The sequence below is a fragment of the Phlebotomus argentipes genome, unplaced genomic scaffold (genome assembly GCF_947086385.1).
Source record: "Phlebotomus argentipes unplaced genomic scaffold, Phlebotomus argentipes genome assembly contig_2, whole genome shotgun sequence".
In the NCBI taxonomy this organism is placed as follows: Eukaryota; Metazoa; Arthropoda; class Insecta; order Diptera; family Psychodidae; genus Phlebotomus; species Phlebotomus argentipes.
This window is the reverse complement of record NW_026776162.1, coordinates 2517622-2538094: the sequence shown is the minus strand read 5'-3', so window position 1 is coordinate 2538094 and position 20473 is coordinate 2517622. Positions and strand designations below refer to the sequence as shown.

The 20473-nt window shown below is 42.1% G+C and overlaps 4 protein-coding genes across 4 annotated transcripts in view; 2 read left to right on the top strand and 2 right to left on the bottom strand.

Moving 5' to 3' along the window:
• Positions 1 to 62: 62 nt before the first annotated feature.
• Positions 63 to 3627, bottom strand: LOC132265131 (regulator of gene activity). Its single transcript, XM_059765642.1, has 6 exons — positions 3118 to 3627; positions 2539 to 2865; positions 2253 to 2478; positions 1190 to 1688; positions 953 to 1117; positions 63 to 878 (listed from the first exon to the last, which is right to left on the bottom strand). Exons 2-6 carry the CDS (start codon positions 2860 to 2862, stop codon positions 653 to 655), a joined length of 1440 nt encoding a protein of 479 aa, XP_059621625.1. The 5' UTR covers positions 2863 to 2865; positions 3118 to 3627; the 3' UTR covers positions 63 to 652.
• A 161-nt stretch (positions 3628 to 3788) lies between these two features.
• Positions 3789 to 5615, bottom strand: LOC132264294 (uncharacterized). Its single transcript, XM_059764420.1, has 3 exons — positions 5491 to 5615; positions 4511 to 5358; positions 3789 to 4412 (listed from the first exon to the last, which is right to left on the bottom strand). The coding sequence occupies exon 2, from the start codon at positions 5355 to 5357 to the stop codon at positions 4764 to 4766; it is 594 nt and encodes a 197-aa protein (XP_059620403.1). The 5' UTR covers position 5358; positions 5491 to 5615; the 3' UTR covers positions 3789 to 4412; positions 4511 to 4763.
• Positions 5616 to 5789: 174 nt separating this feature from the next.
• Positions 5790 to 8270, top strand: LOC132264285 (V-type proton ATPase subunit E). The gene is made up of 4 exons (XM_059764406.1): positions 5790 to 5967; positions 6535 to 6747; positions 6810 to 6941; positions 7009 to 8270. The coding sequence occupies exons 1-4, from the start codon at positions 5935 to 5937 to the stop codon at positions 7309 to 7311; spliced, it is 681 nt and encodes a 226-aa protein (XP_059620389.1). The 5' UTR covers positions 5790 to 5934; the 3' UTR covers positions 7312 to 8270.
• A 253-nt stretch (positions 8271 to 8523) lies between these two features.
• The window catches only part of LOC132265120 (ecdysone receptor), a 92815-nt gene continuing 80865 nt past the window's right edge, over positions 8524 to 20473 (top strand). Inside the window, exon 1 of the mRNA XM_059765620.1 lies at positions 8524 to 8834. The gene's annotated coding sequence lies outside the window, so the exon portion shown is untranslated. The remainder of the gene's footprint in view (positions 8835 to 20473) is intronic.

Genomic DNA, 20473 nt, shown 5'->3' with positions numbered 1-20473 from the left:
GCGAATCTTCAGGAAAATTAATATTAATTTTGGAAGTCCTGCTTTCGTGAAATAATAAATCGTTCTATTTGTAAAACTTTTCTGCTTTCCTCTTTAATTCATCTTCTATCATGTCACAAAATTATCGTCATTATTCACACACATTTAGCCAGTGTACAAAGTCAAATGAAAATGTTCTCACGACTCTTTCATTAGGAAAAATGTACTATTTTATATTGTAATTTGAAGATCTCTTTATCCACCAATTAGTGCGCTTTTTTTTGGAGAATTACATTCTGTAAGAAAATACCGAGTTCATATATTACTTTTTTCTTTTACCTCTGAATTCTTTTCTCTATTTATGTTCCTTCTCACGGAAAAAGAAATCAAGACTGTTCTAAAAGATTTTTTGCTCTCTTTATGTAGCTCCCGAAATTTCTGTCACTTAAAACTGTGTAATTTTGTATAATCTGCGGGCGGGGAGTAGATTTTGTTGTATCCTGCGTGTATGTGTGTGTTTGTTTTTGAGTGTGTGTGAAGAAATGAGAAAAATAAAGAAAAAGGAAATTCATCTTTACACCCAACGTCCCTCCGGACGTCGTCCAGCTTTTGCCTTCACATGTCCACACATCATCATTATCATCAACTGCTGCAATCCGGGAAAGTCGAACCTCTACACAGGCTGTCCGCTGAGGTTCACAATTGCATTCAAGTTGGGACACTTGTCCAGCTTCCCCGTGTCAATTTGCAAATCCTTCACTACTCGCCGCCAATTTTGGGCATCGAAGTAGTAGTACGTGCCTCGTTCCGTTGTGCCGTTCTTGTCATAGTGATTCATGCCGGGAAGACGCGAAATCCACACCTTCTCCTCTATATGATATCGCCAATCTCTGCTGTGGCTGCATCGATGGAAAGAAGAAAAATCGTTAGTCACTAAAGCGTTTGGGGATTTGCAAAGGGGTTGTGAACTTACAGTTCAGCGGCGGCGGCCAGTTGCATAACATCACCCACGTTTGTGTAGAAGAGAAAAAAGAGTAAGTCGTCTTTGTATTTTTTCAGTACTGGCTGGGCGAGCTTGTCTCGAATTGACATGTTCACCAGGTATTCAGGTGGTACGTGGAAGTCTATGTCCTGCGGCCTGTAAAATCACACAAGAACACTCTCATTAAAATCCTTCCTCGATGGCGTGTTGTAAAGCCAAAAAACTCACCGACAGGGCTGATCCGAAAATGGACCCCCAAAGGCGGGATACAGATTCTCAGGTGAATTGAGATTGAGACCAAGCGTCGTCAGGTCTTGACCCATAGCCAGTGACACGAGATTGGGATCGGACTCCGCCGCCCGGATGAACGTGAGGAGGCCCACCATGCCAAACTGATTGTTCACCATACTCGCCGGGATGTTAGTCACCTTGCCGTCCGGGGACGTCTGGACGCCCCGCTTCATCGCCTTCTCCGTCACGCCACCCACCAGCGATTCACTCTGCAGCTCCATTCCCATGCCCGCGGCGCCAGTCTGCCCACTCTGGACACCCTCACGCAGCAGACTCTTCTCGCCACTCATGTCCACTCCGCCGGGCGCCAGAATGCCGCCAGGTCCACCGCCAATAGCCCCTCCATCCACCACCTGAGTGCCTGGCAGCGCGGGAAAATCCTCGCTGGACATCTGGAACTCACTCTGCTCCGACGTCGGCTGTTTCACCATTCCAACTATCAGACAAAGAGAGAGAGAGAGAGAAAGAGAAGAGGATTAGAGACACTTCTTCCGTTGCAAATTCACCCCAATTTTTACAGGAAAAAAAAAACTACAGGCAAGCAGTTTTTGACTGCACACTTTCACTCCTCATCAGAGCCCAAAACCAAAGCATTGTATTGTAATAGAGTAATTAATTATATAGTACCTGCTTCTTCGGATTTGTAAAAAAATTCTGAAACGACAATTTTGCATTAGTAAATCGCAAACACCGACAGCACAGGTACTACATAATTATCTCAAGTTATTTATCTTCTTATAGTTCAGTGAGTAACAGGAACCAAAATATCCCCTAGATTGTTTTAGTTTCCAATAAATTTAGTAACTAATTCTGTTCGGGATTTTTGGCGAGGGATTGCAATAAAAGTGCGCTATTGCAAATAAATAGGAAAAGTGATAAACACTTCGACTAGACAAACTAGATTTTTCCCTTCGTTCGGCATGAAAGCCTAAGATTTCCACTGACAGGATAAAAAAAATGAACTTTTCCTCTCCCGCAAAAGGAGTTCCTGTGAACTCACCATAGGGCTTGCTTCCGGGTGGCTGCAGAGCACCGCTCGACTGCTGTGATCCGCCGTCCGACTGGCCTCTCGAGTTGGTGAGCGATGGGAACTCAGACAAGTCCAGCAGAGGAGGCGTCCCCGCGTCCCTTCCGGCTCCGCCAAAGACACTATGGAAGCTGTTGAGACCAGAGCCACTCTGCGATCCATAGCCACGTGATGATTGCATAAAAGACCCCATGTTTGACTGCAGGAGCGACAGAGCGCAATCAGGACTTGAGAGCAGATCTTGCGATGGTGCTCTTACCATGGGTCCTCCGAGTCCCGCCATCGCTCGCCGGTCCGCGAAGGAGCGCTGTCCAAAGAGGCTGGAGCGACTCGAGTTGGACATCTGGGGCGGAACGCCTCCGACACTGGCACTTGACAGTTGCTGCTGCGCACTCCGGTTGGGCGACAATTGGGGCGGCTGGGACTGTCCGTAGCTGCTCGCCCCGCTGCCCGGTGGAAACATTCCCGACGTCGGAGTAACATGGCCGGACAGGGAATTCGCACCGAAACTCCCTGTGCTTCGTCCTGTTAGAGAGGCGCTCGCTATACTTCTAGGAGGCTGTTGAAAGTTTAAGTTTGCCATAACCTTGAACGAGAAGACGGCGAGAATGGTCACACACCGATCAGCCCAGAAGCGTTCTCGCCAAATCGCTCTGCAGAGACGCACAAATTGCGAATAAACAAAGCAAGTGACGAGAGGAAGGCGACCAATGGGGAGGTCGCTGTCGGGCAGCTGTCAAAGGGCCTCGAAAACTGGCCTCTGCAGCCCTCCGCGGCCGCCCAGCGCGTTCCCCAAGGGCGCATCCCCAGCACAGACAGTTCCCCCGTGTATTCTCACCTAAATAATGACTGAAGATGAAAACAACCATTCAATAGTAGTAATGTGAATGAAAACTCAAAGCTTCATAACTTTACAGCATTCACGATGTGAATATTGCAAATAAATGCACGATAGAGCATACAATTGTATTGGCAACTGAATTTTCACTCTTCGCCGCGTCGCAACAGAGCGCCTGGGTTCTCACAGCAAAATTAATTAAATATCAATTTTGGCTGCAGTCGAAAATTCCGTCGTCACTCGAAGAAGAGTTTCCCAGTAGGGGGAGCAAAAAATCACACACAAGAGAAATAAAACACAACTTTTTCGGCAAGTTAACTTCCTTTTGCCACGGATTTCTGCGCTTTCCACAACTGCGAGACACTAGCCACACTCTTATCACACCTTTTCACATCAATTTCAGCACAAAGGGTCGCTTTTCCGCCTCGAATTTCGGGTGAATCCACAAAAATTTGCCTATATTCTCCAACCTCTAAACAATGGCAGCCATACTTGTGGTGTGAGCGAGACAACAATACCTTCGGTAGACTTTTCGGCTTCCGGATATGGTGTCGCCACTGAAAAGTCTGCAGATCTAGCGGATTCTAGTAGATTTTTCATCGAACACCCAGAAGTGCGGTTGCGAACCGAATGCCGAAAGAAGTGAGACAAATCCGCCACGGACTGGGACAAACTAGCCCTCCCGCGGCTTGACTTTATTGATCTCTTTTTTATATGCCGGCGCATTTCTCCTCATCAAGGCGTACATACATTATCATCTCGTGGAGGGTCATATCTTTCTCCAAGAGCGCCTGCTTCAAATGTTGCGGTGCATTCATGATAATCTTGTCTATAACAGCAATGTGATTTGCTTCCGGAGAACCAAAATTGCAGTACCTCGCTTGAGTTTGCAGCCTATGGGTGAAACTTGAGAGCTTCTCATTTGGATATGGCCTGAGATAATGGAAGACATTCCTCTCAAATCTCATGGATCTCTTCGGGTTAAAAAATTATCGAACATCTTAAGCGTAGTTTTATAAGGCCCATCCGCAGATCCAGGATCCTCCTCATTCGTCTCCATTGTAAGCGGGGATAGTAGGGTGTAGATTCTCCTCAACTCAGATCCACCATAAATTACCAGAAATGCTTTCAGCCTGTTTTCGTCTTCCTCTCCTATCGCGGTCATCACGTTTTCAAACGCCCTCTTCCACATGTACCATTTATCCCGTCGCTCTTCAGAAGAATCTCCATCACATGTCTCGAAGTGAGGTAAGCGTTTCAGCAGCAAGTCGATGTCCATATTTCCCGAATACAGTCTGAAACACAACACTATATTTCTCAGGTTTGGGACCCCTTGCCACCTGGTGGCACTTTAGCATCTCTTCACACTAAGTTCTTAGAGGATACTCCTTACCAATTCTTCACACCTTCACACTACCAACGTTTTTCGCTTCACTATTCCGTAACTTGTGATATTTACAGAAGAGAGATTATTAGAAATTGCATTGAAAAACGATTCTCTTCCGTATTCTCGCAATGGCGTCTACCTTCTCTTTAGCGTGCTCACGTTCTTATCTGTTCATGAGCTGACAATTGAATCGAAAAGTTCATCGATTCATTAAAAATCTAGACTTTGATCGGCAGCATACTGCAATACTTTTTTTTGTTTATTGAGCTCTAGTCTTGATTATTGCCTCATAATATCTTGCATATGCAAAAACATCACCAGAATTCATGTCTTTCTTCAGAAGTATTTCTCGCTTTATCATATTTTGCGGAGCATCCAGAAGAAGCTTATCCATGATTGCAATTTGCTTTGCTTCCAGACAGCCAAAATTGCAATAACTTGCTTGACCCTCGACCCTGAGAACATAACTTGAGAATTTCTCCCTTCGGTTACGCCTGAGTTTATGGAAGAGATGCCTCTCAAATGCCATGGACCACTTTGGCGTGAAGTAATCGTCCAGCATCTCAAGCGCCACCTTGTAAGGCTCGTTCAGAGCTCTCGGATTGTCCTCCATCTCTGCTCCAGGCAAATCATAGAAGATTTTCTGCAATTCAACGCCGCCGCAGTGAAGCAGGAGTGCCTTCAGCTCCTTTTCACCTGTCATCCCTGACGCCTTTACCATATTTAGAAAGCAGAACTTCCAATGGTTCCAATTGATTCGGGCTTTCAGCTTGGCTTGCACAGGGTCGTTGCTAGAAGATGCCTTGAATGGGGATAAAGACTCGAGCAGCATATTGCATAAATCGACGTTCATCCTGGAAGATATTGGATAATTGCACGTAATTTATTAATTTTGTTTCTTCATTTGATGGAAGTCTAAGGTATTTAGAGCTCTTTCACACTTCCACGCGCCTACGACGGGCCATATTTTTCACGAAATTTCTTACCTTTCCTCTTGAATCTTTACGCTCAGCGTGTTCTTCTTCACCACTTCCTTAACTTGTGATATAAATAGAAGAGAGAATCTCGCGATTTGCCTGAAAATACACGCTTTCTCAGTCTTATCAGAATGGCGTCACTGGTTCCTTTGCTCACAAATTCTTCTCCAGTTCTCCAGTGCCGACAGAAGTTTATTGGTTTCTCGTACAGTTGAGTCGAAGAGTTGGTCGATTTCCCAAAAATCCATCGACTTTGGTGCGCGAGTGTGCGTTTTGTCCTGCATGTATATGCTTCGTGTGAGCGTATGCGTGCTTTGGGACTCAAATCATATGATCACCTTGGACATTTGTGAATTTTCCTCACAAGGTGGAGGCGTAGAGTAAGATTATTAGCCGAATAATCTAGTGTTTTACGATTTTTAGTGATAATCCCGCAGTGAACAAGGCGCGAAGATGGCTCTTAGCGACGCAGATGTCCAGAAACAGGTGAAAATTTACTATTTTTAGGGGGTTTTTTCCATGCCACGAATGACCTCGTTCGCCCAAGAGAATCCTCCGGAAAACCTTATTTCTGTAGCTTTTGGGGGTGGATATGAGTTGCACTCATGTCCTGGGCGATGTGCGTAGATTAGGAATGCATTTCTCCCTGTTGATTTCTCAGTTGGGGCGGTGATAAGGATCACATAACTCAACGTCATGTGAATTCAATGATAGGCGGATGTCACTATCGCTCTTTTCATCTCGATTCCTCAATCATTTCTAGACAAATGTCCCTAAATTATGCACAAAAATGCTTTTCAGAAGTCCTTTTACGGATTTCGCGCGGAAAATCCAGTGAAAATTGGCGAAAGATGGGAAAATGTGGGTATTTTTCATTGGAGTCATGTGACTTTTCGCCATGTTCTCCATACTGGTTTTCGTGTGAGTGGAATCTCGTGCTCTCAAATACCCTCTGAACTCTCGAGTCTTATCGGCTTTGCCGCCAGTGATCCGAAATGGGAAATTGGATTCGAAAGGAAAATACTGAGTTTTTGGGATGTTCTGTGATTGCAGATCAAGCACATGATGGCCTTCATCGAGCAGGAGGCCAACGAGAAGGCTGAAGAGATCGATGCGAAGGCCGAGGAGGAGTTCAACATTGAGAAGGGACGTCTTGTCCAGCAGCAGCGTCTCAAGATCATGGAGTACTACGAGAAGAAGGAGAAGCAAGTGGAGCTCCAAAAGAAGATCCAATCCTCCAATATGCTCAATCAGGCTCGTCTGAAGGTGAGATTCGATGGTCCCGGGCAAGTGTTTCAGGCTCTCCATCTGACTGGTTTCAATTTCAGGTGCTCAAAGTGCGTGAGGATCACGTGAGGAACTTGCTGGACGAGGCAAGACGACGTCTGGGTGAGGTCACGAAAGATCAGGGCCGTTACGCTGAGGTTCTTCGCACGCTCATTGTTCAGGGATTGTTCCAAGTAAGAATTTCTGCGCTCCCCAACTAGATAAGATACTCAGAGTGTCCTTTTCTTCGTCTCAATGCAGCTCATGGAGCCGCATGTCATCGCAAAGACGCGCCAAGTGGATCAGAATATCGTGCAGAGCGTCCTGCCGCGCTGCGTGGAGGAGTACAAGGACAAGATCGGCAAGGACGTCGTGGTGACGCTGGACACGGAGAACTTCCTGCCGGCGGACGCGTGCGGCGGCATCGAGCTGTCCGCCCTCAACGGACGCATCCGGGTGCCCAACACCCTCGAGTCCCGCTTGGAGCTCATTTCGGCCCAGTTGCTGCCGGCCGTGCGCACTGCACTGTTCGGCCGCAACGCCAATCGTAAATTCACGGATTAAGAAGGCGCGCGCCCCAAAGGCCGCAGTCAAAATTATCCCATCATCTTTTTCGCCTGTTAACAATCCAAACATTCCCCCAAATTTTGCCCCAGAATAAGTGGAAGGGAGTAAGAAATGACGGAGAGACACTCCGAAATTGACGAAGCTGCCATTCTTTTGAGTTTGAACCTCATCAATTGGCTCACGCAATTGTCGGCAGCATCTTGCTTTGCAGTCACCAAAGTGTCGGTGTGAAGATGACGAGCCTGAGCTGGCTCGACTTCCATCGGAATCTTCCCGGACTTTGCTGCCAGATTTTCAAAGCAATTCGATGATTGTGTGATTCAATTGTGAGGACTTCAAGGTTTTGTTTTTGCACAATTTGATGTTAGTCTCTTTTTATTTGATTTCATTTTATTTTTTCTTGGTCTATTCCTCTTGCAAAATCAGTGATATTCTTCGCGACCACCTGACGATCATCTCGAGTTTTGCAAAAACACCTTCATACCTTGTCGCAATTGTTGAAATTACCTTCCACTTCCAATTGTTTGATTTGATGCCCTTTTTCGGAGCATAGAATGCTACCGTTTGTCACGTTGTCAGATGTTCATTGCAGAAGAAGAAGATAAGAAGAAAAAAAACATTTATGATGTACTTGCATTGCATTGTGTATTCTGAGAGAAATAAAAGGAAAAAAAACATAATGTTATATAAATATAAATGTAGATGAAAAGCATTGTAACTGTAAAGGATTATATTGAGAAAAAGAAAACACATTTTAAAAAACTATGGTATGGGATAATTAACACAGTTCTTCTCTTACTACTGAAGTGTATCCTAGAGATGTATTTATTAGTGAATACATGAGAAAAAGTATTACGTGAATTAGAAATTATGTCAAGAAAACACTAAATTCATCATACAAATGGTGTAAATATGTATAGATGTGAAATTACTGAATAAAATGTTGAAAAAAGTAAGCAATTTTTTGAAGTTCTTCAGTGGTCAATTTCTCAAGGATTTAGAGACATCTCAGCAAGAGACTCTGCGCTGTAAATGAGGCAATTGAAAAGAGATCTTTAAAGTTCCCTTTAAAAGCGAATAGTGTCCGGCGTGGAACGAATAATGCGGTGTATTCGGCATAGGCGACGAAGAGGGGATTTGGTGGGCAAAAGTGGGGCAGCACATTGGAATCCCACTGCTGCGCGCGTGTGGCAACCCCACTGTTGACAGGCACGGTCAGTTTTCGGTGGTTTTTGCGCGACAACGCAAAATTTGATGGAATTATTTCAATTCGTCCCAGTGTGTGTATTTTCCGTGTGGAATGCGTCTCCGCCAGTGACTCTGATCGTTCACGTGTCCAATCCGCCAGCCTGAGTGGAATGAAAGTGAAAAGACCCGCGTACACATTGGTGTGCAGAGAGGTTGGTGAAAGTAAATAGGGCAGTGCACTAGAAAAGCCGCAGTGATCGCCTCAGGGCATCTCCTGGAGACGCAGTCCCGCAGACGTCTTTCCCAGGCAGGACGGCATCGTCAGAAGCAATGTGAGTACGCGCTGGCATGGGAAATGTGTGTAAATTGGGCAAATGGGAAAAGTCTGTGAACCAATCAATATTGCTATGGAACTGCTAGAACTGCTCGACTGACCCAGGTTCGAGCAGTGTCGGAGGGGAAGTGGTTGTGTGTTTGGCGATGGGACTTTTCGTGCATTTATTTTTGCTCTCTCGCCTATTTTGACCACGAATCCTCGCCCAGTCCCCTCCAAGTCATGTGGAAAAAATGCACTGACTGGCCTCATCGCGGTCGCCGGGCTCCCACGGCCACGTGTCGCTGGACAGGAGAGAACAGGAGGGGTTCATCAGCCGGCGATCCGGATGTCCTGGGCGGGAAAAGTGAGGCGCGCGGGAAAGGGTTATTGATTTTCCTGGGGTGGCGCGCTCGCGAGTTGGGCCTCCGCGGGGTGGAAAAGCGCCACTCTCTGCGGCTGAATCTGTCGGAAGTAGTGGCGAGGTATTTTTGTAGTATTCGGAGGCCATTTGAGTTTAACCACCTCATTGCGTCATTTTCAATGGAATTGGTGTTTTCTTTTCGGGAAACTCCACGTTCACCTCTCATTTCCCAGAACTCATGGATGTTCGGCTCCTCTGGCGGCGTGACGATGAGGAGCGAGAGAGCGAGAGAAAGAGAGTCAATTCTCGGCAAACACTTTCAGTTGCACTCATTACAATTTAATTATTTATTGACTACACAGAACAATAAATTTTCTCCCTTATCAGCTTGCGGGCAACCTCTTGACACAATTTCTTCTGCTTATCAATTTTATATAATTATTGTGTATTATTTCACGCCACAATGGCGAGTGTCGCGAGGGGAGAACGAGCAAATATTTGGGGGGAGGCGAAGCGATTAAGTGGGCGAGAGAGGGAAGCAATTGAAAAAGAGAATTATTGCTTTATTGGAAAATTCCTTTCATGGCAGGCGATATCACTTTGATTCTTCCACATCATCTATTATGATTTGTGTGTTACGATTATCTCTGGGAATTTTTTTTTTTTCAATGAGGAAAATCCTCATGTTTGCCAGTGTGAAGTGGATTTAGGGACAAACACTTGGGGAAGAATTGTGCCTTTTTCCAACATGATGATCGGGATTAAAGTGAGGATTTTTTTTTCGCTTTAAAGCTGTTAACATCATCAACGAAAATGGTATAAAATTCTCGACGGAAACATATATTGATATTATTTTTGAAATTCCACCAAACATTTTCCTGGCGAAAATATGTAAATATTTAAAAAGAAAAGACCAGTGTCTTTCTATTCTAGTATCTAGACGTGGTGGGTTTGTTGATCACACTCTGAAATCATACACAGGAATTTTCGTATAGAGTAAACAGTGCAATTTAATGATCACTTTTCTATCCAATTTTCATTCTTGCGTGTTAGATCTCTGATACAACAAGCTGAGAAAATGGGAGTTCAAGCTCCGCTCAATACTTTGTTGTGAGCAAAAAAAGGAGAGTCTGCCATAAAATGGTTGTTTGCCATAAAATAGAGTGATCTTGATTACTTTGTAGGCTATTTTTAACATTTGAGAATTTTCTTCGAAAATTCTTCATGTTGACTTTTTCCTCTTCGCGTCTCTTGCAAATGATTTAGTACACACAAAACAATCCCATATGCAGCAATTTGTGGTAGGTTAAGAATGTCTCAAGTTTATGTTTATGGAGAGTGTGCGGCGTGCTTGAGATGTGGTGCGGTGAGTGTGTGAGGGAGAAAAAAAGAGTGAAGAATGAGATTCAAGAATTTTCGATGGAGCGAAGAATATTATGCTCATGCTTTGCATACGACGGCGTTGACACTTTCCGGCTGGCGTATGAAGCGCGTGTATAGATCAATTTATGGTTTCTGCATCATCCGCTGGGGCTCTTCCGTCACCATTAATTGCACGCACAGCGAGCTGTGTGTGGATGCTCCAACCACGCGCACTCGTCTGAGACACTGGGATGGGCGGCGAAGGGGGTAATCACTGGTGGGCTCGGGAGTGAGACACAAACACACATTTTCTTATCACACTGCCGCCTCGCGTCGATCACAATGAGCCCCACATTCTCTCTCCATTCGCCATTGAGGAGCATTTTATGGCTCTCTCGAGAAGGTGATTCCTTTGCAAGAAGCCACAGTTGCTGCAATTCATCTGAGAGGTTATTCTTCACCTATAAAAAGCTTCATACCAATCTAGATAAGTCACAGTGAGATATTTAACCATTATGAGATCTTGGAATTTGAGCCACTGAACGACTAGCAACAGCCAAAAGTTGTTTTTTAAGCGAATCCTGGCTACGCCCATGCGTTTAGCCTATGTGTTATTGTTTTCTACGCACTGGAGTAAGTGCTAAAATACCTTCATTCGAGAATCCGTGCTATCGCCAGCCTTGCCGAGCTTATCACTGGCTCGTTTCCTCCTCTTCGCTTCTCCTCCATGCCCAGATCACTCTCTCGGTCGCTTTTCCTGATAAAAATGGGACGAGTTTCTGCGTTGATGGTGTTGACAATGGGAAGGAGATGCAAAGAGAGCAATGAACTTCTCATTGACATTTGCGATATGAGTGATAGTGTGAGAAAGACGAGTGTCTGAAAAATCATCAAGTGACGATGGCGAGGAGGAAAAGCAGTGAGAGGCAGTCATATGAGATGAATGTCGTCATGATTTTTCTTTTCTATGTCCTCCGCCTCGGCTTGTTTGCAATTAGCGCGACATAGCGGAAAGTGCTGAGTTGGTGGAGGATTTTGGTGTTTTCGCGAGGGTGGATGCTAGACTTCTCTCACTAAATGACAAAATAAATTTGTAGTCACGAATCTGTGTAAATCTTGAGACACAAATGGTGGATTTTCACTGGGTGAAAATTGAAGATGGGACAAGATGAAAAGTGCCTTTGGAGAACAATCACGTTTTCTCGCATTCAGTGTGGGAAATTGCGTGGGTGGAAAGTGTCTCTTGGCAAAATAGAGGGTATCTCTCTTAAGATAGATACATTCTATCGCATTTTTTCTGCTGTCTCTCTCCAGCGGGGCGAGATGTGGCGCGATAGAAGGAGAGATGTGCAATGGGGCTTTTCCATTTGTGTTTGCAATGGTGTATTCGTGTAGTTGAGATTGGTATTAGAATTCATTCCATGAAAGCATCAATTGATTTACGAGCATGAGTGACTTTTGTCAGGCGATTTGAGTGCAAACGCAGAATCTCAATAAGAATTATATTTATGATGATACTCAATGCATTCCTCTATGAAATGATGTTTATATCAACAAAGATGGTCAATAAATTGTGGGTATGGTAAAGAAATCTATTGTAGGAATCAGGAAAATCCCTCTTTTTTCTTCGTCTGCCAGCCAAGTTTCGAGTGTTCTCGTGGAAAATTAATGTACTCTACATGAGGTCAAGGACAGATTGGTAGAATGTTGAGCTAAAAAACGCGCATTCAGTGCTTGGAATGGCCTATGCGGAAGGTGAGAGGTCAATTGCGGTATTTAGTGGAACTTGCCTTCAAGCGCTCCAGGCTCAATTGAGAGAACATAACTCAAATTACATCATTTATCATGATTTATTCACATTGAGCGAGCATTTCAATATTTCCGGGTAGATTTTCTTCCCTTACTCGCAATATATATTCTTTAGTTTGCTTGGTCTTGGAGCGAAATGAGACAATTATCTTGGCATTATCCTTTCTCATCAACCCAAAATGGTGTAATAAGATTTCCTGGCGAAATGAAATTTAGGAAACAATCTGATTTACAAATATTAGCAGATGTTATTAGATTTTCTCTCTCAATGTGTAAAGCTAAATTATATTTCTAAAAATAAGACCATTCTCATGTCTCTGAACACATTTCATGCTTGGCTTTTTGATTCTCAATCCCTTAACACGATTTAGCTGTTCTTTACGCAGTTGTGGATGTAATTCGTGTTACATTAAATAGTCTGTGTTGGTTGAATATCCAGCTATTTGGGGATTTTTAGTTTATCGTTACCTGTTTTACACGTTTCTCGTATATTTAGGTCATTAAGTACACCTCCAACTGCTCAATAATTAAAGGAGAGGGTGTCAGTGAGGTGTACGATGAACAGGACACAATGAATGGTGAAAGGTGTAAGAGAAATTCGTGATAATTAGTGGTGAGTGAGAGAGGAGAAAGACAGAATGATTGCATGGGACGGGAGAAATTTTCCTATAAATGTCTCCTTTGGTTTTTGGGACACCAAGAGAGATTGTAAGAAAAAGAGGTTGAGAAGAGAGTGATATTCATCCGTGACTGAAGTTAATTACAAATTGAGGAAGACATTAGTCCTTTTGGATATTTCATTCCACGCGCACATAATAATTCCAGCCATCTACAGAGTACACACATTAAAAGTGGAGGGTGTTGTTTGAAAATAGGCTTATGTATTTTCTCTCGTGAATAAAAATCAATATGGGAAATTACACCATTTTACGGAATTTCTCCTGACCACCTTACACTTCGACATCCGAACTGATTTCCAGGGGGTTTACGGTGAGTGAATTTGTCAGAGTTTCAACTAGAAATTATTTTGGTGGTGTATTTGCCATGTGTTCTCTAAGGATTCCTTGCTTGGAGCGTAGACTTTCACGTCGTCCTCTGGTTGGGTGGACATAAAAGACGCTTTGTTTGACTTCTAGGAAATTGAGATGACATACCCCTCGGCGTTCAGTGCGGTGTTTGACCAGCGTGTTAGAATAGGGTGATAGATCGGTGTGAAAGGTGTGATGGATATATAAAGTGTACGTACAAGAGGAAAATGAGGCGGCCCATTTCGTATGAGTGAAATAAACTTTTTTTTAAGGAATATTATTGATGCTATATATGTGAGAGGTGAGTGGCGCGTGGGACACAACTCTAGGCATGTCACAATACCTGGGGAATGTGCGGGGGTGGACAAGGTCCTTTCAAGGGTTTATTAGCCCGTAGTTCAATGAACTGTATTTGCCTCACAACATGGCACACAACAATAGTTTTCCACCATCATCGATGGTCAAAGTTCCCACAAACACCGTATATATAATTATAGATTGGAGGTGTTTTATTTTATTCATAATGTATTTTGGGGAAATTAGTTTTCGACATTGTGAGGCGTTGTTGGGGACTGTGTTGGTTGGGGGGGTTGTGTGATGAATTTCCGTCTTATTTATTGTGTGTCATGTATATTCCATTGATTGAAACATCGGGGAAAGTGACGATGCAAGGGTGAGAGAGAAAGAGAGAGAAGAGCGAGAATGGAATATTTTCCATTAAATATTCTAAATAACATTTAATACACCTTTCAATCTGTTTGTTCAAAGTCCTTCTCAATTTTCAGCGTTTTGTGTAAACAGTGTAGAAGGCTTGAGTAAACTGAAAATACTCAGTGTTGATTATATTGAATATTTTTGATGAATTTTCCCCACATTTCGCAATTTTTTTTTTCTTCACATTACTTGCAAAAACATTGCGCTGTGCAAATGAGGAGAAATCCTCGATTTCTTCTCGGGAATTCTCCCCGAGCGGGGCACTTGGTTGGACGATGAAGGCATGAATTAAATGTAAAATAATGCCGCTTTTAATTGACTCATATGCAGATTGAGTACGCCCAGCCACCCCCATCTTCTGCCCACCCACTCGCTGGTATTCCTCCCTGGGTGTTCGCCATGGAGGTATATGTTTGCAAATGAGTTGAAATTTATAGCGGCAGCAGAAGCCGTGGAGAAGCATACACGAATTAAATTCATGGAGCCTCCTGCATGTGTACTAAAGAGGTCGAAATGAATAGGTGGGTCTTTTGGGGCTCGAGGGAATGGGAGAGGGTCAAAGGTCATGCCTTTCGCAAGGTTACCAAAGTGTGTTTTTTCTGCCTCTACGGTCGGATATATTGGGTGTTGTTGGTATTAATACATAAATTGAGTCCCTATTTTGTATAATGTTTGTGCTATGTATTAATGGTGGAAATGTGTTTTCTCCTTGCTAATCTGATCAATGGAAAAACTGGCTTTGAGGTGGCGTGTTTTCCGAACAAACTACTTTGACGTCACTTGATAAATTAGAAAGGAGGGCCATTACACTTCTTTCCTCTTTCAATCCTTCTCAGGCGTAAAATTTTCATTATACCACAAAAGTCTAATTTTCATTAGTATAAATGAATAGAATGGAACAATGTGAGTTTGAAGGAGTTTTTGGTGTTTATGTTGGGATGAACACGCGTTAAGGGGATGAATTTAACGTCTCAATGAGTATTATATTTGAAATTTTGTACTGCTGAATGGGAAAATCAACAAAGAATTTGAGATACTTGTGGACAACCTCGAGATCACTCTACTATAAAATTGTGTTATAACTTTGACCTTTCTTCAAAAACATCTCCCAAAAATCTCATTTCGGGACACTGAATAAGTATAATTTCCTGTCTGTGCAGAAAGTCTGCCGTATATCTTGACTATGTGTGTCACCCGAGAGAGATGCCCGATGATACATCCATTGATGTGGATGAGAGGTGATAAAATTCGTTGAATTTTGATAGGTTCATTTTCCATGTGGCTGTGCTGAAAAGTTACGACATCCCAACTATGAGCGAGGCAAAAGTTTTTAGTGGTGTAACAGATTTATTTCGAGTATTTTCTCATCTGTAATACGAAAATGCCAAACAACATGGTGAAATGCTGTGGGTGGGATGCTAGAAATCGTCACATCATCAAAACTCCAGGGGAGAAAGAGCAGAGCATAAAATCTGTCGAAGGTTTCTTTATTAATGCGAGTGAATTGGTTGTGAGTTTGTGAGAGATTTGAGGAAAATTTCTAATTTTACCAACTTGATATTTTCATTGAGAAACTTTTCTACTTTGAGATTTGGCGTCTGCCGGGCAAATAACATAAAATACTCTATACTAGAACATCATCAGTGAGTGAATCCAAGATGGAGAAATTAATGTGGAAATTGATTAATTCTGGACGAGAGGTGGAGAAGGAAAATTTCTTAATCTCTCCATGTTTGAATGCTCTTTTCGCCATACAGCAAACAGGCGCTTTTTAATTAAAATGAGATAAATACACAGAAATTTAATTAAAGTGACAAATGAGTCTCTCTCTCTCTCTTTCTTGCATTCCAATGGATTCCCTTTTGCATGTCTTTTTGTCGTCTCTTCTTGGAATTCAAACAATTATTCATTTTTAACTGCGCGATCGAATCAAATTTCATCGTATTTAAATAGACCACTTTTGGCGCGCAAATTAACACGGAATTGCTGCCTCTCACTGCGGGAAGAGATGAGAGAATTTAAGGAGTGATGAAAAATGAATGAATTCCAATATGATACAGCCTTTTATCTTTCTTAGAAGTTGCGATTTTTAATTAATTTTCTCCTTGTCACATTGCGGAAAGACTGAGAACATTTGAGAGACACATCAAAGATTTTCGCTAAATCACATAAATTTTCTCGTTACTGTAAAGTGAAAATTTTATCATTGAGCAGCGGAATGGAATGGGGAAAAAGAGGAAAAAGCAGATTTTTGCTATTTTTAATATTTCACGCCATTATCTCTTAGTTAAGTAGCGCCAAATGTCTAGTCTAGTGTGGAGAAGGACCAAGTTTAATGACCAAGTGAAAATTGTGGAAAAGCTCCAATGCAACCAACTGATGAGTGATATTTAGCAAGAAGTTTGGTTATCAATATCCCGCGTGTCTGGGATAAATTGAGAAGTGTGTAATATTTCGATTGTAATTTAAATTCACAAGCGAGCATAATTCACAAGCATGAATTGCATGCAATTCATCAATTAAATTTGCAATGAAAATGCTAGTAATTGGAACACGATTGCACTCTGTTCTGTTGATGTTTATCATATGAAAACAAATAATATTAAGATATGCTTATGGTATTCATTAAATAGTTGCTTTTACACGAATATTAATATTTTAGAACAAGTTGTAAGAGCTGCTATTATAGTGAATTATATTTTAGCGGAAAAGGATAATATTTGTAACTGAAATCTAAAATGACGATAAATGTTGGCAACATTGAGAAGTTCGCATATGTTAGCTCGAGTTTTGTCGGTTTTACTGAAAGTCTTTTTCACGTCGACATCCGACGTTTTCCAATGATTTAATATGTGGATGCACTCTATTTTTACGCTTGTCGCGTCGAGGCCAAATGCTAAAACTTCCACTAAAAGTGTACAAAAGTTTTTGGCATTTTTTTTTCCTCCGACTGCAGATTGAAATGCAAAATTCTATGGGTTTCTTGTGATGGGAAACATAATAAATACTTCTTTATTTCACTCACATCTCGTCGCATGTGGGTCTGAGGGGGGAGTTCCCTGGGTGAATCTTAAATGCAATGAACATATGGTGACTTGACACTATTTGGATATGAGCAGAATGTTGGACTTGCGGAGTGTCCTGGAATGGGTGTTTTGTGTGCAGCAGAGAAAATTGAAATACAAGACACGAATACATTAAAAGAGCGTGTTGAGAAAGAGTCTGGATATTGCAAGAATTCATATATACGTATAAGAAAGTTGCGAAGGGAGAATGAGATGTAAAGTTAGCTGTGAAGAAAAAAATACCGTCATACACAAATGTCATTTATATCCTCAGCATTCGCACTCACACCCCAACTTGCTCGTGGGCTTCAGGGTGTAAGTTGCACAATGCAGAAAGTTGAAAGTGGATTTGCTGTGATGGTGGTGCTGTTGCTCCTTCTTCAAGGTGACCTCCAAGCGTCCTCCAGATTCAATCTCCCATTGAAGCATCGTCCTTCTCTGCTCATTTCACCCATCTCGAGCTGTGCGGAATGGCAAATGCATTTTAACACACACACACACACACACAAACACAAGCGCTCATACACAGCATACGCTTCTAATCAGCTCCTGTAGATACCGAGGAGATGAAATTAAATTGGTCCTGTGAGAGTCTTCGAAATGTTATTAAATTTCATCCACCACCCTCTCTGAAATTTGTTCAGCTCAACACGGATTCTCCACTCTACCCTTGTTCTCTTGTCTTTTTTTAATTTATTTTAATTACGGATTCATCATAAAAGTGTTGCCTTGAAAAGCGGAGAGTGGCTGAAGTGTGAGTTGGCGAGGTTATGTGGGTGTGATGGTTTCAATTTCATCAAAATGCACCCTGATAAGGGAATCAGTGATGGTGGCTGAATGTGAAAATGCGGGGACAAATTGATGGGATGAGGGGAGAATGTGGAAAATGGGATATAGAAAAGAGGAGAGACGAAATTGGTGATGGTTGCACTGCATACTAAAGAAGGGAGCGCAGAAGTTTGACCTCGAGTGGTGACGGGAAAATGGGACGATGTTAAAAATTTACTACGAGAAATGACTGATTCATATGTAATGATTAGACTGATAAATTGCACAACTTCTCAGTCAATACGTCAGTTGAGTGTCTTGAGGAGCTCCCAATGATTTCCCCGGCATCTTTTGGTGCTGAGATATTTTGCTCACGGCAGCTTTAAATGTGAAATATTTGCACTGCATTTACTGCCATTCTGGATGCATATTATGTAGATATGAGGGTGGATGTCACAGAGATATGATTCTACGGAGAATCTCATCAGTTGTGGGAATTCCTATTGTGGATGATGAGGGTTGTAAGGGTGTTTTTAGGGTCGCCTCATGCATTCCAACAAGTCTCCAATGAGAAATTTATTCATTAAACATCATATATGAAAAGGGGAAAAATCTCATGTGTAATACGTTTTGATATTACCATTTTCTGGTACATAATAGAATATTCTATCTTCGCAATGATTCTAAATTCTCCCATTCACATACTAATATCATATCCTTGATGGATTCTTCGGAAGGCGAAATGGTTCATCCACTTTCCCGTTCTTTTTCTCATTTTTGCAGAAGCAAATGAAAAGTTTTAGCATACAAATCGAAATGTTGTTACGATAAAAGTGGAAAATGGGATAAATAAATTACAAAGACGACTTGTTTGATAAACAAGAGATTATTTTTCGCAGAAGGACGATGGAATGTTGCGAGAAGGAAAAATCTGTGAAAAATGAATTTCCTCTACCCCGAATAAAGTGATAACTGTCGCCTCGCGCTGAGATGCTGTTTGTCGAAAATTCCCAATAAATATCTCGCAGCCAAGTGAGCACGCAAACAAGACAATCAATGCATTGAGATTTTCACTGTTGCATATCGACTGAGCAATGAATCTTCTTTTTCTCTTCATTTTCCTCACTTACTGCTTCCTTCCACGAAATTCTGTGGAGCGAAAGAAGTGACTTCGGGCGGTGAGAGGACCCTGTTCTCATTCTTTCCCAATAAATATCCTTCCACTCGTGATAGATGCGCTCCCGCAGTGGCATGAGGGTGGCAAAAAGGGAGCAAAAGATAGGTGAAATTTATTATATCGAAAGTTTATTATCGTAATTGCTTGTTCTTTTATCAGTGGAACAACAATGGAATCGCAGGAAATTGGCGCGTAAATAGCATTGAAAAGTGTCAAAGCTAATTGCATCGTGTGCAATAAATTCTGTGTCTTCTTGCAAAAGGTGACCTTCATCTTCCAGGGATTCTTTTTGCTCGCGCTAAAATGTAATATAGTGGAGTGTGTAGTAATGGTGAAAATATGGTGGAAAGTTGAGAGCTCTTTTTCACATCGCCAACAGAACTTGGGTTGAGACTTATGGCCTCAGGTGACAATTTGTGACCTGATATATTGCATCAGTTCAGAGACTAAGAGCATTGCAATTCCTGTGTTTGACCGACTTCAAAGACATATCACTCCTCTTCGTGAAGTTATCTGAGTAAATTTTGATCCGAATCTAAAGTAAACAAGAGTTTGATGTGAGACATTTCCATTTAGGGCCTCACCTCGATGGTAATCACCACTAAACATTCAACATTACATATATTCGCTATCGGTCGGCTGGAGTATGAAAGATAATATTGTTTCTACGTTTTAACAGAATAAATAACTTTATGCTTCGCAAGTTCAACGACACACATTTTTTTTTCGTCCAAACCAACATTTCTATAATGCATTGATAAAAGATTGATTGGAAATTGATTGATGTCTACGTGTCTTATCGGTCATTTATTTGCCTTTTTGGCGGTCACGGTCAGTAAAAAATAAATAGATTTTGCCTCAGTGATAAAGTGTTATGAATTGCAAATAGAGACAGCTTTAGCTGATAATTTTGAAATCTGTTATTATTAGAATTGTGGCAAAAATGAAGAGTGCCACAATTTTATGCAATAATCATTTGAGCTACAGTGAGACTGTGAAGAAGAGTAGAGTTTTGTATTTTAATCCTTTGTTTATTATGTTCTATCATTTAGTAATCCCGTGTAGTCCTCTTTATTGCATAATTTATCTAACAAAGGTCACTTCACGAGTCACTTGAATGCCTCTGTGCATTCGCTAAAGTTTTCAACAGTAACTACACACAGTGAATGTTGCCACATTACAGAGCAGTCTTAATTGTTCATTGGCGTATGCAATGTGCGAAAGAGAGGAAGGACATGAGCGAAGTTTATCGATTTTGCAGACTTTTGCAGATCCACAAACTACAACAATGAGGAGTTTATTTCGCAAATGTGTGTTATTAGACATGAAATGCTAGAACAACATTGCAACTCCCATGGCGATTGCACTTCA